This window comes from Ursus americanus, chromosome 21 (assembly GCF_024610735.1).
Source record: "Ursus americanus isolate L20-20 chromosome 21, mUrsAme1.1.p, whole genome shotgun sequence".
Lineage (NCBI taxonomy): Eukaryota > Metazoa > Chordata > Mammalia > Carnivora > Ursidae > Ursus > Ursus americanus.
Window position 1 is genome coordinate 11,272,622 of NC_142147.1, and position 17,937 is coordinate 11,290,558.

A 17,937-nucleotide genomic window follows, 5' to 3' on the forward strand; every position below is an offset into this window, starting at 1 on the left:
TAGCTGTCTCTCTCAAATAAATAAATAAAATCTTAAAAAAAAAAATAAAGGATAGGGGCGCCTGGGTGGCACAGCAGTTAAGCGTGTGCCTTCGGCTCAGGGCATGATCCCGGCATTCTGGGATCGAGCCCCACATCAGGCTCCTCTGCTGGGAGCCTGCTTCTTCCTCTCCCACTCCCCCTGCTTGTGTTCCCTCTCTCGTTGGCTGTCTCTCTCAAATAAATAAATAAAATCTTAAAAAAAAAAAAAAGGATAAGTGTACTTTTTATTTTGATGGAATTTCCAAAATGATCTCCACAGTGTCTGTGGGAAGTTACCCTCCCACTAGAAATATCTGAGTGTGTCTGTTTCCCATAGCCGTGATAGCACTATGTGTTACAACATTTTTGATCTTGTCAATCTGGTAGTTGAAAAATTATATCATGTTGTGGTTGTAATGTGCATTTTTGTTATTGTGAGCACATTAAGCATCTTTTCCACACTGAATACCATCACATTCAATAAAGTTAATGTTATATTCATTCATTAAGTCATTTGAGTTTTCTGTAAATTGCTTCTATCCTTTACTTGCTTTTCTGTGGGTTTTGGTATTTTTCTTATTGTTGTTTTCTTTAGGGGCTCTAGTAAGGAAATTAGCTGTTTGTCTCATTTTTAGCCAATATTTTCCCAAGTTCTTCATTTGCCCTTTGATTTTATGGTTGGGTTTTGTTTTGTTTTATTTTCTTTTGCCATGAAGAAAATTTAACTTTTGGGTATAGTGAAATTTATTACTATTTTCTTTCATAGCTTCTGGATTTTGTGAAATGGTAAAAATAATTATTTATTTCTAGTGCATTTATGATTTCATTTTTTTTACATGTAAATATTTATAGAACTTATTTTGCTTTAAGGAATGGGTAGGGATCCAATTAAGTTTTGGGGGGTGGCTTTTTAGTGGTTCTGATGCCATTGTCTTCTCTCTGCTAACTTGGTATGCCACCTTTGATATATCAACCTCTTCTATGTATTGTCCATGTTTCTAGACCCTGTGAGTCGCACTGCATTCCTGGAATAAACACCTCTTGATCATGACTTGTTATATTTTTGACTTGGTGTTCAAATCTGCTAATATTTTACTTAGGATTTTTGCTTTTGTGGCGTGTGTGTGCAGTGTTTATTTGGTCTACACATCAATGATATATCCAGTTCTCTAAAATATTATGGAAGTTTTCCTTCTTTTTATATCTCTGGAACACTTTGAAGGCATTAAAATTATTTAGTCTTTGAAGGTTATTAGAATTCCCTTGTAAAACCTTCTGAGCCTGGTGCTTTTTGGAGGGCTCCATCCCACAGCAGGGCTTGATCCCACCATCCTGAGATCATGACCTGAGCTGAAATCGGGAGTCTGACACTTAACCAGCTGTGCCACCCAGGTGCCCCTGGAATTAGCACTTTTAATATTTTATTTCTTCTGTGGAAATTGATCTTTTATGCTTTCTTTCTTTACCAGGGTCAATTCTGATAAGCTGTATTTTTCAGAAAATTATCCATTTCATCTAGGTTTTCAATGTATTTTCAAAGAATTATACAATTTAGACTCATGATATTTTAAAATAACCCCTGATTCAATAGTTGATCTCCTATTGTCCTATTTCATTTATACTTGTGCTTTCTCTCTTTTACAATGATTCGGTCCATTTTGTTGACTATTTCATAGAAGTATTTTTTTTTAAAGATTTTTATTTATTATTAGACAGAGAGAGACACAGCCAGCGAGAGAGGGAACACAAGCAGGGGGAGTGAGAGAGGAAGAGGCAGGCTCCCAGCAGAGCAGGGAGCCCAATGCACGGCTCGATCCCAGGACCCCGGGATCATGCCCTGGGCTGAAGGCATACGGTTAATGACTGAGCCACCCAGGCACCCCTTCATAGAAGTATTTTATTTATTAATTCTACTATTTGGTTTTTAACTCAGTTACTTATGCTTTAATTTTTATCATTTCCTTCTCTCTACTTTCATTAGATTTACTTTTCATTTCTTTTTTAACTTTTGAGATAGATATTTAATTCATTTATTATATTTTATTTTCATTCTTATATTTAATCTATGCATTTTCTTTGCTTTAACTGTATCTCCAAGATTCTGATATATAGGATTTTCATAATCATTATTTTTCTAAGAAACTGTTCAATTTCAATTTATATTTCTCTATTGACTAAGGAATTGTGTAATAACATTTTATTTCCAGATGAAAAAGAACTTGTGCCTTTTGATTTTTCCATTTTATTACATTGCGATAAGACAATGTTGTTGGTTTACATTATTTATATTTGGAAGAATTCATTGACGTTTTCTCAGTGACCTCACATATGGTCAATTTTCATGAATGTTTCAGAGTATTTGAAAAGAAGAAATACTCTTTCATAAGGGTGAAGGGTTCAATATATATTCATAACATCAATCTTGGGATTATGTTGTTTAGGTTATATATACATGTGTGTGCGTGTGTGTGTAGTTACATAATTTCTTTTCTCTCCCAACTTGCCCTGTGTTGAACTGAGAGTGGATCTATAGCCTGTTCTAATTAATGTACTTCCATGTATTTCTCTTCTTATCTCCCGTATTTATGCTTTATGAAGGTTGCTGCTGCATTATTTGATGCAGAGTTATGGATACCATTTATATCTTTGCTGTGAAGTATGGCCTTCAGTATTATAAAAGTGTCCTTCTTCTGTCTCATTAAGCACTTTTCCCTCCACGAATTTCATCTTGTCATATGTCAAGGTCACAATCCCTGCTTTCTTGATGTGCATTTTTCTGGTATAGTTTTGCCCATCCTTTTAGTTTTATTGCACTTTGTTTTGGAAGTATCTCTTACAGTGTAGAGTTGGATTTTGCCTTGTAAGACAGTCTGAAAATATTTTTCTTTTCATAAGTTTGTTGAAGCCATTCACATTTATTGTTACAACTTAAACACGTGATCTTAGTCCTGTGTGATTATTTTATGTTGTATTTACTCTGCATTTGTACCATGTGTTTTTCATTCTCTGGTCTGTTTTCTTTGCTTTTTAATAAAAGAAATGTTGGTGATTAAAATGATTTATGTTTTTGTTTTAGTAGTTATCTTTCCACTAATATATTTATATAATGCCCATGTTTTCCTTATTAGGCTTCTACTATTTGGTTTGTCTGCTTTAAATGGTGTCTTTGGCCTTCAACTATAATCTGTGTGAAATCAATGAATTTATCCTACTTTTCCATTTTTACCTTTTTCCTCTCATTAACAAATTATGTTATCAGAGCACATAACACCTACATACTATTCTTCCACCTTGTCTCCACCTCTGGTTGGTCTAAGATCTGTAGTTAAATGTAGTCAGTGCTTACCATGGTCCTTCTAACAGTTTCTTCATTCACTTCTTAGTTGGATGAAGGTGGTCTTCTAGTAGATTCTTCACGAAATGCGCATTAGTATCATATTCCCCAAATTCTTGCACGTCTGCAACGCTTTCTCTATAAACAAGCACATGAAAAGATGCTCAACATCATTAGGGAAACACAAATCAAAACCATAATAAGATACCGCTTCACACTCATAAGAATGGCTATTAAAATGGAACAAGGAAAATAACACGTGTTGCAGGAAAATGAGGAAATTGGAGCCCTCATACATCGCTAGCATGAATGTAAAATCGTTCAGTTCTTGTAGAAAACAATTTGGTAGATCCTCAAAAAGTTAAATGTAGAATTATCCCATGACCCACTTCTAGATAATACCCAAAAGAGTTGAAACAAGTACTCAGACAAATCCTTGTAACGAAATGTTCATAGCAGCACTACTCGAAGTAGTCCAAAGGTAGAAACAACTCAAATGTCCATCAGTGGATGAGTGGACAAATTTTGGTTATCCACTCAATGAAGTATTATTCAGCCATAAATGGGAATGAAGTACTGATACATGCTACAATGTGGATGAACCTACAAAAACACTATATTAAGTGAAAGAAGGCTGACACAGGTCACATATTGTATGATTCCATTTATATGAAATATCCCAAATAGGCAAATCCATAGGAACAGAAAGCAGATTGGTGGTTGCCAAGGGCTGGGGAGAGGAGTGATAGGGTATAAATGCTGAATGTATACAGAGTTTTATCTTGGAGTGATGAGGTGTTTTAGAACTAGGTAGAACAATATTGTGAATGTACCAAATGCCACTCAATTGTTCCCTTTAAAATAATTTTGTGTTATATGAATTTCACCATAGTAAAAAGTGTTTTTCAATAGCCTTCATATTTGAAAGATTATCCGAGTTGGATTTTAAAAAAAAATCCTTTGTTCAGACTTCATCTGAGTTTTTGGTAAGACTATTTGACCACTGCTTAGCTTCCTAAGTTGCTCTTGAGAAATCTAATGCCAACCTAACTTCATTTTCTTTATAAAAGACTTGTTCTTTTGGCCGAGAGGACTACAAGATTATTTTTTTCTTGATTTTTGACTTGAATGTCTAGTTGTTTTATTAAGATATGTTTCAGAGTTGACTGTTTTGAAGCAATTTTGCTACATGGTGGCCCATTTCAATGTGTAGATTCAGGCCTTCAGGTGTACTTCAGGAGAGGTTTCTTGAATTATAGTATTATAAGTTTATCCTATTTCACTGTTTTCTCTTCAGCATCTCTAACTACACTTGTGCTCACCTATTTTATCTATCATTTTCTCACAGATTCTTTTTGCTTCTTTCTTTCATTTCATATTCTTGGCTCCTTTTATTTCCAGCCATTATCTTCCATTGTTGGCTTTCACTCATATTTATTTTCTCTTAGGTATCTTATAATTTAGCCATCTCAAGGTTAATTTTTCTTTTCTTTCCTAATGTCAGTTCCCATTAGTTCCAGTTTGTCAGTTTCTCTTTTGAGTTTTTAAATGCTTGATCTATGTTTTCTCCCCCCATCTGCAAATGCTTGTTTAATTATACTTAGCTCATGTTGGAATGTGGTATTATATTTTCTTTTGCATCAGGGCTGGTTTTCTTGATTCCTTCTGGGGTTTTTCATCTACTGAAGTTTTTCTTCAAAAAAATGGAAGTATAACATACGTTCAGAAAAGTAGGCAGCTGATAACTTGATATTTCACTTTCCCCCTGCACTTACCTGAATCCACCATCATTAAGAATCTATCACATGCCAGGGGTACCGCACCACTTTACATAAACAATGTCATCCTTTTTGCCATCTGATTAATGAGTGACCCACAGTTTGAGTCCCATCCTAATGTTTTGCTTTCTAGGGCCACTCCTGGTACTGATTTTCAGCCTGGGTTCCCCCAAAGCAGTGCCTGAAACAAGGACTTGCATGTAGGAACTTTATTTAGGAAATGATCCCAGAGAGGAGGACAGACTGGGAGAAATAAAATGCAAAAGCCAACACAAAGTTGTATTATCAAGTTGATCACCTCTATGAGTGATGGGGCTTGATCCTGCTGGAACCAACAGAATGCACCTCAGGACTGTCCATCATAGGGATGGACAGGTGGAATATTTATGCATTAGTTCCTGGCTCCCATTGGTCAAGTCCGCTGGGGTGTTGACTTCCTCGTTTGTGAGAAAAGATGAAGGAGGAGGATGTGAGGTAGGGCCCAAGAAGGGTTTCATACTATGTCTTAATGGCTTCCACTGTTTCAGCTAAGTCAGCTCTCAGTCTTAGTGTTGTCTTATGTCTCTGACTGCTTTTAAGACTTTTTTGTCTTTGGTTTGCAGCAGTTTTTCTAGAATGTGCCTTAAGTGGTTTCCTTTGTGCTTACCCAGCCTGGGCATACGGAATGAGGTTGTTCTTGTAACTGTGAAAAAGCGTATTCTGAAAAAGTCTTAATCTTATATGTATGTATTCTTATATGTATCCTGAAAAAGTCTTAATCATTATTTTTTGGAATATTGATTCTAATGCCCCTTTTCCTCTCCTCGGTCTTCAGTTATTAAGTCTAACTGTATAGTATAACTTTCCACACAATCCCACGTCTTTTAACACCTCCCCCTTTTGTTACTTTTCATGCCTCAGAATGGATATATTTTTTAGAAGATTTATTTACTTTTAGAGAGAGAAAGAAGGAGAGAGTGCACAAGAATGAATGCAGGGGGGAGGAGCAGAGGCAGAGGGAGATCAAGATCTCAAGCAGACTCCATGCTGAGTGGGGAGCCCAATGTGGGGCTTGATCTGACAACCCTGAGATCATGACCTGAGCCGAAATCAAGAGTCAGACACTTAACCGACTCAGCCACCCTGGTGCCCCAGAATGGATATTTTTTTAAAATCTTTTTTTACAGGGGGCGCCTGGGTGGCACAGCGGTTAAGTGTCTGTCTTCGGCTCAGGGCGTGATCCTGGAGTTCTGGGATTGAGCCCCACATCAGGCCCCTCCGCTGGGAGCCTGCTTCTTCCTCTCCCACTCCCCCTGCTTGTGTTCCCTCTCTCGCTGGCTGTCTCTATCTCTGTCAAATAAATAAATAAAATCTTTAAAAAAAAATCTTTTTCTACAGTTCAGTAAGTCACTTTTCAGTTGTGTCTGATTTGCTATTAGATCCACCTGGTGAATTCTTAATTTCATTTACTGTAATTATAGTCTACATTCATTTATAATATTTCCAGTTATTTTCTTTCAATAATGTCCAATTCTATGTTAAATTTCTCAAGATTGTCTTTAAGTCTATTAACATTTTTAAAAAGATTTTTATTTATTTGAGAGCGAGCAAGCACAAGTCAGGAGTGGGGCGAAGGGAGAGGGAGAAGCAGACTCGCCACTGAGCAGAGAGCCCCTAACTCTATTAACATATTAAACATTGTTTTTTAGAGGTTCATAGATGATGACTCTGTTTTCTGAATTACTTGTGGGAGTTTCACTTTTCTGTTGTCTTAGTCTTCAATCACATGGTCTTGTCTCCTTATGTGCCTAGTTATTTTTTAATGTGTACCAAACATTGTACATAAAAAATGCAGGGATAAATTGAGCCTGAAGGATTTACTTGGGGGCTCTAAATTTTAGTCTTTGGTGGACTCTAAATTTCTAATTTTTGTTCTTCAAAGTCTGATGAGTATGCTGAGTTCCGTTCAGCTTCGCACCCATGCTTTTAAATTGGCAGATGCCTCTAGAAGCAAATCAGCTTTAATGTCTGGCTCACCGTCTCGGCTTCTCTCTGTTCCTAGATCTTGTTCCTGTGATTCCTTACAGCCTAGGTCACTGGTAACATTTTGATTTTGATGTTTTCAAATGCTTCATATGTAATATGTGTGTGTGTGTATAAAGTCAGATTTTCTAGTTGTTCTCAACAGGAATGTTGGTCCAAACTATCAAACTCATTACTAGTGTAGAACTCCATCCCGAGAAAAAGTTTTATTTTATTTTCTTATGCTACAGAATATGGCTACAGGATAGTTTCGGTAAAACTTATTTGTTTTCTATTTTCCTAGACAGGCCAGGAAGAATAATCATATAGGGTGGGGAGAGGTTTGGGTAGCTTACAGGGTTTCTCAGCTCGACAGTATCTTCTTCTGTTGCTGTAGTGAAGTTTCGTTAATAAATGGCCTCCTTTTAATGAGAATGATACCATTGAATGATACTATCTTTTCCACTGGGGCCCATAGTTTCAGCTGGTTCTTTCTTTCACTACTGTTGTCTCCAAGGATACCTCCCCTTTCAAAGTGTCCTCTTTTCTTTCAGGTGTCTTCCCAAGGCTACCACCTCTGGTTCTATGCACTTTCCAAGCCCCTTTCTTTCACTTCTCCAGTAGCCAGTAACTCTGCCCCCCCAGGCCTCAGACCTGTTCTCAGCATTTCTCCACTCAGCATGGCCTTTGTCCTACTGAGGGAACTTGAGTTGATGTTATCTGTGTTCTACTGCCACTAGAATCCTGTCACACTCTCTTATGTTTAACCCTTGCCTTACTCCCTCTCTGGTGTGGGCTTCTGAGCTGATGTTTATTTCCCCCACTTACATGTAAAGTGAAGTTTGTAGAATTTTCTTTCTCCTAGTTATATAGGAGTGGGTGAGTTCTTGTCCTATTAGAACCCAGAACAGTAACACATATTTTTTTTTTTTAAAGATTTTTTAAATTTATTTATGAGATAGAGACAGCCAGCGAGAGAGGGAATGCAAGCAGGGGGAGTGGGAGAGGAAGAAGCAGGCTCACATCAGAGGAGCCTGATGTGGGGCTCGATCCCATAACGCCGGGATCACGCCCTGAGCCGAAGGCAGACGCTTAACCACTGTGCCACCCAGGCGCCCCAGTAACACATATTTTTAACTTTTAGATAGTGTTATTTTTTAGTTATCTCTTTGTTATTTTCTAATTGTACTGCATTTTGCTTAGAGAAACAGCTCTACAAGATTTTAATTCTTTGGAAATTGAGACTTCCTTTGTGGCTGAGTACATGTTTTTTTTTTTTTTTTTTAAATGTTCCATGTGTATTCTATATTTGCTTGAGTGTAGTAAACCTATTAAGCACATCTTCTAGTCTTAAATTTTTTTGATCTATCACAATTAAAATCTAGTAAAACCGATGTGGCCATGTTTTGTCTATAGTTCTGTCAAGTTGTTGCATCGTGTACTTTGAGGCTATATTGTTAGGTGCATATATGCTCAAGTTCATTAGATCTTTGACCTGTTGTTCTTTTTAACAGTAGAAATTGTTTCTTTGTCCCTTGTTTCCCACCTTAAATTCTATTTTGCCTGTTACCTTGGTTCAATGTTAACATAAGACATGTATCTTGTTTTATAGGTTGTCTTTGCTCTCTTGGTTTGAAAGGGCTCCCTCATCTTGGATTGTGTGTAGTCTCTTCAGTTTTCTTCTTAAAATTATCCAATTTCTTCTACTGTTAATGATAGCATATGTAACTAGGACAAAACACACTTATGCCAAATAAAGCTTGATTTTAATGACACATTTCCTTAAAAAACAATTCCTTATCCTTCAGCTCCTTACCAGTGATTCCTGAGAGCTTTCTGAGTTCCAGCCTCTGTTGCTTCACTACAAAAAGCAAAGATACAAAAATTAGCTTGCTGTTGCCTCAGTTTCATAATGGCTGACTAAAAGTGCCCCTGTCATGTTAAATTAAGAAAAGTCTTCACACAAAGGCAGATTTGGGAATTCCACTGGAGCTGTCACCAATGCTGCTATCTAAAGAAGTGGTTGTAGCACCAAGAGAAGAGAAGGGGAAAAAGGTGCCTTGACTGACTAAAAATGAGTAGGGGGACAGACTGGTGGGAGGAAATGTTCAGTTGAATATAGGTGTAAATAGAGCATGACAGAAATAGAAAGATCAAGTTGGCAAATTTGACTTACAAAGAAAACTAATGGTGTTCAGTGAAGAGAGGGGTGATGCTGTTACAGGGATAAGAAAGGTCAATCTCGGCAGAGAGTGAGAAGGGGCAAAAGGCAGAAGACAAGCCTGCTGATGTTCACCACCGAAAAGAGGCCACATTCGAACTCTGAGAGAACCAGATTTTTACTTCAGAAAAACTGAAGGAGAAACACGGTTTAAAGATATAAAGTCAATGTCATATGGAAAACGAGAGGGTAAGAACAGAAGGTGTAACAATACCAGGAACATGGGCCCAGTTTTCCAGGAGGTTAGATTGTAAGGTGCAATCCACTGCTGGCTCTTTGAAATGGAACTGAAAAATCTATCTTGCTAGATAAGAGATTAGGATGAGGGATGTTTTTCAGTTTTTAAAACACTTGTCTCTGGTATTTTTTTAGCTTTCTGGATGACCTGGAGGTTGTTTTTGTTCTGAACAAAAGGGATGTAAAGCTGTTTGCTCCCATTCATGGATCTAACTAGGCATGTTGTCCAATCTATAATAAATCATGGGTTTAGTTTTTCTTTGTTAAGGTAGTCAGAGGCCTTCAGGCATGAGTGACTTATTGAAATGTACTCTCATAGTTGGGGATGAATTATCATCCTGATATTGTCAATCACTCGATAATTTGATATCCCCGGAGCTCTCCCTTGGTTGTTTTGGACTACACAAATATGGCATTTTATTCTCATATTTGTTCACAGACATGATTCACATTTTGCTATCTAGTGAATAAGGAAATCATTCTAAGTTCAGCAATGGTGGCTGTTTGACTAAAAAAAGTTATTTTCCATATCCACAAAAATGTTAATCAGATTCTTGTCAGAACATGTGTAAGAAGTGGTTTTCATTGTCACAGCTCTTGATGTCAGATTACTAAAATAAATTATGTTTTGTTGTGGGAACATGGGTGCACGCAGAACCTCCCAAGTCACATGACCACTTCTGAGCCCATACTTCTTTGTAACACATAGAAAGTATTTGTGTTTTGTGGTAACGAATGAACGGCAGGAACAGCAGAATTTCAATGTGGCTGTTCTTTATTTGATTAAATATATTCTCTATTCTTAAAAAACTAATTTAACTTAAATGGCAATAAACCATGATAATTTAGAAAACATGTTGAAATTGAGAGTGAAGAGAAATGTTCTCTATGTAAACCGCACTGTAAACCATAAAACTTATTTTTGTCAACTGCTTCTCATGACAGTGGCTGGGAATTTGACATTTCTACTACAGTAGGCAAAAAACCATGTAAAATACACTCTCCCACATACCACATCACATCTCTATTTATATTTCCAAACTAAAAGCATTACAGCCCCCAAAAGTGCTGAGTGTACTGTGTACATTTACACCAAGAGCTGTAAGTTCATGAAAACCTTGCCTTAAACTGGTGTATTTGTGTGGCGAGGCCATTGTTGGCACCCCCTCTCCCCCTCACCATAATGGGTCAGGCTTGGCGCACCAAGAGAAAACCATTGCTCTGTAATCCAAAAAGGTGGTGAACTTTTTTCAATGAATTCTGGTCAACACAAGACAGGATAAAAAAATTATTCTCAAACAGATTATGAAACCCACTCGAAGCATCCATATGATGGCATTCAATACCGCTTACCCACTTCAGAATACGTCGGCAGCTATTCGATTACTTAAGAAAATGAGCCTTATAAGAATTTACGTAGTTGGAAGTTGTGTTATTTTAAAACTAGAAAAGGAATCTTTAATAATCTCTACGGCAAACACAAATATGACAGAAACATGGCTTGTTCTCTAATCGTATCTGAGGTATACATTCCACCCAGCTGACGAGGTCTCAGAAGTTCCCTAATAAAAACTCCCCCTCTCTACTTAAAGATCATAAGAAGTCAGTGCAATCCAGTTCTTTTCCCTGCAGAAAGGGTATTTAGTTTGGGATGTAACGTTTTAAAACAATAATACAAACCTCCTGGGAGAATACCACAATAAATGTCTCAAAAACCACTCCGTTAATCCCAGGGTATAATCCGGCTGTTTTAAATTACTGCAGGGAATATTATGGGCCTTAATGACACCGTAACTGCATGAAGCCAAAGAAAGCTAGAAAGAGAGGCCAAAAAGATGAGCTCAGAGCCAGCTGAAGTGACAACAAACATGTGGCTGTTTACTAGAATTGGAGAGGTTTAGTCTGCAGATGTTTGTGGTCTCTAGAAGGTTCCAGAGGAATGAGTTATTATGAAGATTTGCAGAGTTTGATGAGAGCAAGATTCTTCCTGGAGATGGCGGGCCCCAGACAGGGAGGCCCAATGGTAGAGACAGAATTTATAGATTTCTGTGGTCAGATCGTACTCTACTGGTCCCACAATGTACATCAACAAATTAATATTGTACGGATGTCATTTCAAAGCCTCCTAAAGACGAGAGTCATTATTGAAGCCATTAGAGCACAGATGGTTCAAACTATATGCAGATATTCATACTTGCATTTTTGCATTATAGCTGCTTTTTTTTCCTGTTGAACTGTAATGAATTGTCTCATAATCTATTCCATCTTCTTGCCATTAGCAGGCTTTGAATGTTCACAAATAGGAGCAAAGAACTCATTTTCCAGAGCTTTAATCACACAAAGAGGGAATGCCTAATTCTCTAAATGAAATGGTCTGTGATCACTGAAGCAGAGATTTAATATATCACGGCAAATTAGGTAGATTTTAATAAATTACTTATCTCCCTGAATACTTTACATATGCTTAAGAAGGAACATAGCCTGTTTGCAAACAGTGAAAACCCACAGCCTATAAAAATCCTTTGAAGAAAATGACAAATAAAAAAGTAAATTAAAAAATGAAATGCATTATATCCTAGACCTCCAGAGACAATTCCTTTGCAGCATTGATTCACAGCTCCATTAAAAATATCAATTAAATCCTTCAGTGAGATTGGGTAAAAGCTAGAAAATTAGCTTTCTGAGCTGCTTTTCGAGGATCTGGTTATCCAGATACACCCCACCATTGTACAAGCTTGATGTAAATTTAAAAAATGATAAAAAAGATATTCCTTTCAGGTCTAACTAAGCATATCAGAATTTGAGCCATACTTTTAATAATTTCTTTCTGTGCCATAAGCTAAGTTTTCAAAACATGAATTTCATGTATATACATACATGTACCTATCTATCTCTTCTTTACATACACACATCTTTGGATCCCATTTCACCATTACAAATCCATAAAAATCATACAAATGCGAAGAAGTGTGATTTTTTAAGAAAGAAAACCAAAAACTTGCAGTAATTTAATAAGTTGGTGCCAAGTCTCATTCTTTATATTTAATTGATAGAAACTGCATGCATCAAAGAAAATGCACACTGAGCTTTAATGTGCATAAAATGGATATTAGCATTTTAAAGAGGAAGATTAACACATTAATCCAAGTAATTTTCATATATTGCTTCTAATAAAATCTTCACAGTATAAAACTCTTAATGAGGCTAATCATAGGCATTCCATTTAGTGGGACGATTAGGGATAACATAAAAGTATTCCTTTTCATAGGTTTTCTAAGATTTATCCTTTTTGCTTATTAAAAGTAAAAATGGGAATTGCATGTCGGTTCTTCATAAGAAAGTGTTGAAAATGCAAATAGATTTTCTCATGCTATCATGTAGGTATAAATTATTGAGAAGGTACTGCCCATGGTGGAGAACTGAAGTCCTGAGGGGTGGCAGTCATGGGAAGGAGGGAATAGAAAAAATAAACAAATGGAAAAGTATACAAAACTTGAACACTACCAACCCAGGCCTCCCCCACCCTGCGTCCCATGAATTATAGATTATATACACCAGAGTAATTACAGAAATCTCATCTCCGAACTTTCATGTTAGGATTTACTCAGGAGCAGGAGATGCCTCTGGAACAGCTTCTTTCCGCCTCCAAGTCATCTCTGTATTGCTCGTAGACAGACTGTAGGGCATGGAGCGCTTCGATGGTTACCCTGAGCTTGCCGATACATCCACCACCTGCCCGTGCATCAAAGACTAGGGGGAAAAATGGCAGAAGAGTGTTAATATTTCTTCAGACAGGCTACCTGAAACAGGAATTGCAAACGTGAAGACGGCTCTATAAAAGGTCAAAGTTCACTGGCACCTCAGAAATCTGTAAATTAAAGCCTGTCTCGTGTGTAGGAAGATACACATTTCAGGTGTATCACATGTGTGCCTACTTCTTGCCCATGGAGTTAAGACTCATGATCTCTCCTGAAGCTGACCTCGTGGCAAGGCTGTAGGATGATGATTCCCGCACAGGAGCAGAATTTCTAACAGAAGAAATAAAGTCTAGAAGGGATCAATTTCAAAAAAAAATTTTTTTTAAGGAAACCTTTAAACACAACTTGGTATACAAAGACTTAGGTGGAGACACGAGTGGTCCCCAGCTCATTTCCGAGTTTCTTTATACCTCTTCTTCGGGACTCCTCACTTCACTGCTCTGTCTGGCACAGAACACAGCATTAAAATCCTGACCTGACACCTGAGTGTTGAAGTTTTTCAACTCTCTCTCAAAACATGGCCGCAGTAGCTGTCTGTGACAGATTAGTATGGCCATATGTGGATTCTCAGAATGAGAAGATGGGCTGTTAACCAGAACTGACTGGAGAAAAGATTAAGAATATAAAACAAATTAAGAATATAGATCATTTTCATCACTTCTCTCAGACTCTCTTGGTTCTGGTTGTCTTTCAGAGGGTTTAGGTTAATATTTTAATCCTCTCATCTTTTTCTGTGCCAAACAAAGTTGTCACAAACTGTCATGTAGTTAGATATGTATAGTTTACAAAGATTTCCCAGGATAGGTTTCGATTTTGGTTAATTATCTGGCTTGCTGTTGACTTGGGAGCATGTAACGCACACACAGGACAGACGGCTTGGCATCTGAACCGCAGCTGAACCACAGGGTAACGGTGTCCGGTACTTAGGAGGTGCTCAAGTAAGTGTTCACCGATGCACGAATAAATGAGTGAACAAGCCGTGTGTACAGACCTCCAGAGACGGCTCTGCTAACTTAACAAATGCAGCTAAGACTCAGCCTCATTTGTCCACTTACTGCGTACAGCCCTGGCCATCCTCATTATGACTGTGAAACGTCGGATTCATAAAGCACAATCCCTTCAGCATGTCCTAAATACGTTATATGAGAATATAGAGGGTGGGAACTAAGCCCTGATGGGACTCATGCCTTTGAGGTGAAAACCCAGGAGGGTACATTTTGTCAGGAATCCTTTACTCCTCTCAGAATCCTGCCAGGAAAGAAGTGACCGTTACGACTCGGAGACATTTGCAGTGGCTGTATCACTGGATTGTATCACTGAATTAAAGAGAAGCCTTACAAAAGACAGTATAATGATGACTCAGAATAACATGCCTTGGCTGAAATAAGGCTTGACAGCATGAAGCTTCCATAAACAACATCAACAAAATCCAATGGCCACATTTTTGTCACACACTCACCCTCAATACTAACAAAATGAATAATTCCTTGTGAAGTGAAATTAATTATTTTAAAATTTCTGTTGATTGAAAGGAAGGCAGGAGGGGACGGCAAGGGAGGGAAAAGCTTCCAGCTTCAAAAAAAAAACCCAAAACCTTCAGTTGCAAAGGATTCAACCAATGTGTGACTCAACATCCCTGCAGCCAGCAAAAAAGAAGGTTTTAATAAAGAATTTGGATTTCAGCATTTGTTGTACAAATTGAGCAATACTTCCACCCATACCGTCGATAGTTTGCTCGATGATGTCTCTCCCTTCCTGAAACATGTCCGCGAGGTCAACGTTAGCAATGCCAATGTCATCGCACTCCAGATCCTGTTCATCCTCTGGGGGGTCGCTGACCACCGTGAAGCGAACACTGAGAAAGGGAAAGGAAGACACGGAAAATCCCCACAAAGGGAGGAAAAAGTCACCATAAAACACAACTCCCAAGTGGGGTTTTATCACTAAGTATGAAATCTCGAAGTTTCCAATTATTCCAGTAAAAAGCAAATTACAAGAGGTTAGATAAGTTATTGTATGAACTACTAGAATTATTATAGCACGCCCAGCCTTCAAGTGAACATAAATCCACTTTTCTAAGCACTGATTAACATTTAACTCTAGAATCTGGGGAAATTACTAGGCAAAGAGACGAACCAGATGTTCTCTCTAATACACACTATCTAATCGTATTGGGACACATCTACCTTTAAGGCTAAAAGGATCCAGTGAATAAAGACCATGGAGATCAGGGCACCATTTTCAAAAGAAATGCAACATTTTCTATAGAAATGTACAACTTTGGAGTGGCCACCAAGCAATTCACCCAACTCTCTATCCTATGAAATGCAGGGACCATGCTCCCCGGTAACGTTCTGAGTCACATTAGATAAATATTGTAGCTCTGCGCGACAGCTACACGGAATGTTTGTACTAGTTCAGCACTCTTTCAACTTTCAATCCTAGCATCCAAGTTTTATTTTACTTTTAGACACATAATTGTAGGGTTCTGATGGGACTGATTTGAATTAGTGGCTTGTGTTGAGGCCAAACACACTTGGATTGACCAAATGACAGGAATTTACAGTTAAGTACTCTTTTGATATGTCTTGGCAGTGTAGCTAAAACCATGGATACTTGTAAACTACCATTTTAACCATTTTCAAAACCTAGGCCCTCCAAATCAGAAACAAAACAAGAAACTTGTTTCTTAGATGACATTTTGAGATGAAAATCTAAGTCTCTGAGAAATCATACCTTGAACAATACGTGCAAATAAAATCCTTTTCAAACACTTATAGGTAAACAGGATAGTATTTTTAACTAATTTGCTGAAAGTAAGCATTCGACATTTCACTGCTTTACCAAGTCCCTGTTTTTACCCAACAATAAATTTTGATTAGAAAACAGAAATCCCGGGATGCCTGAGGGGCTCAGTCGGTTAAGCGTCTGCCTTTCGCTCAGGTCATGATCCCAGAGTCCTGGGATCCCAGAGTCCCGCATTGGGCTTCTTGCTCAGCGGGGAGTCTGCTTCTCCTTCTGCCTATTGCTCCCCCTGCTTGTGCTCTCTCTCTCTCTCTGATAAATGAATAAAATCTTAAAAAAAAAAGGCAAATAGAAATCCCTTCCATTGAAACCGAAGGCATACAGATCCTGATTTGTAAGTGGACGAGTATTTTATATGATGCATAAAACAAAGGGATTGAGATGGAGAGGTTAAAAGACATCCATTGTGAGTTCAAATTTCTGCTTTCCAACTATTAGCTGTGTGATGTTAGACACATTACTCAACCTCTCTGTTCTTATCTGTAGAATGGGAAGGGGAATATCTATCTCATAGGGCTCTTATGAGGATCAAAGGAGATGATACATGTAAACAGTGCCTGGAACATAGCAAGCACTGAGGAAATGTTTGCTCTTTTATTACTACTATTTTTAATCTAGGTAGAGCTGCTTAAGCTTCTACATTTCCAACGGAAGAGAAAAAGAAGACACGGGGAAGACTTGTTTCAATTGAAAACTGAGATTGCCAAATTATACAATGACTGTATCAGTCAGTTAAACAAGAAGAATGGCGATGAAAGTAATTGTCCTAAAATGAATATGCTTGGAAGAGTAGGAATTACACGTGATATCTGATGCAAATTCTACATCCGCAAGACTTACAGAAAAGATAGAGGCTATGCAGATTGTACTAATACTGTTAAGTGTTATCCTCCTATAATGTCTCATATTTAAGGATCATATCTCTATCACTTTACAAATGCAGACCATTACCTCCACTGAATATATGAGAATTCTGAGACAAAAAGGAAAAAAAAAAACCCTTCTAAATGCCAGGGAAAGGGCCAGAAACCAAAATTCAGTATTTCTAGCTTTAAATTCTGTAGAGAGCAAAATGAGATGTCAAATACGAAATTGAGAAACTACGAAGTTCAGCTGAAAAGGGAAGAAGGTACACTAAAATAATTTAACAGCTACAATTTGGCTTAGGCTAAACTGCACACAAGATGTTAGACACATTTTATGTCTCTCCTTTAAGGCTGCCAAACAAAGAGATGGAAACCTTGCTTGTTCTGTGTCCTGAAGAGGCTTCCAGTCCAGTCTGAGGACCGGGGCAGACATGTGGGGTAGATGTCAGACACCCACAGGGAGGTGAAACCGGTAGGGCCGCTGGAGCTGCTCCTGCCTCCCCTTCTCCCCTCTCCCTCCTGCAGACCTCCCCTCTTGCCAGGTCCTAGACACAGACCTCTGTGTCCTCCTGCAAGCCCGAGGTTCCCTTTGCCTTTGATGATCTTCCTTGCGTGGTTCATGACCTGACCGGGTCCTCTCGTCCCCTCACTTTCCAGCTTACTGTCACCTCCTTAGGCTCGCTGTCACTGTTACTTTCTATGTGAGCAACTTGTTTAACTTACTATAAAATGTAATTGGTTTATCTGTTTACTTGTTGTTGTCTGTCATCCTCAGTGGGACGGAAACTCCGTAAGTGCAGGGACTCCACCTTGTGAAGCATTTCGCTCCCGATACTTCCGTAGGGGACCATAAATGTTGTTGAATGACCACATGAACTGCAAATTGGATGATGTCCCGGAAGGCTGGCTCATTTGAA

General features: G+C 38.1%; 1 protein-coding gene and 1 long non-coding RNA gene across 5 annotated transcripts in view; one reads left to right on the forward strand and one right to left on the reverse strand.

Moving 5' to 3' along the window:
* Window positions 1-17,937, reverse strand: part of RPGRIP1L (RPGRIP1 like) — a 121,276-nt gene that overhangs the window by 18,737 nt on the left and 84,602 nt on the right. For 2 of the 4 annotated variants that reach the window (XR_006781297.2, XR_006781298.2), the window contains 4 exons: window positions 15,071-15,204; window positions 13,159-13,341; window positions 8,950-8,994; window positions 3,367-3,492 (listed from right to left, as the gene is read on the reverse strand). Coding sequence is in view for 2 of the 4 variants with exons in the window: in XM_045806803.2 (XP_045662759.1) it covers window positions 13,196-13,341; window positions 15,071-15,204 (280 nt within the window). In the remaining 2 variants the exon portion in view is untranslated. Of the gene's footprint in view, window positions 1-3,366; window positions 3,493-8,086; window positions 8,995-11,908; window positions 13,342-15,070; window positions 15,205-17,937 lie in introns of those variants that run through there. The other 2 variants (XM_045806803.2, XM_045806802.2) reach the window with 2 other exon arrangements.
* Window positions 1-17,937, forward strand: part of LOC148108216 (uncharacterized) — a 35,440-nt gene that overhangs the window by 15,483 nt on the left and 2,020 nt on the right. The gene's annotated exons all lie outside the window — the stretch shown is intronic.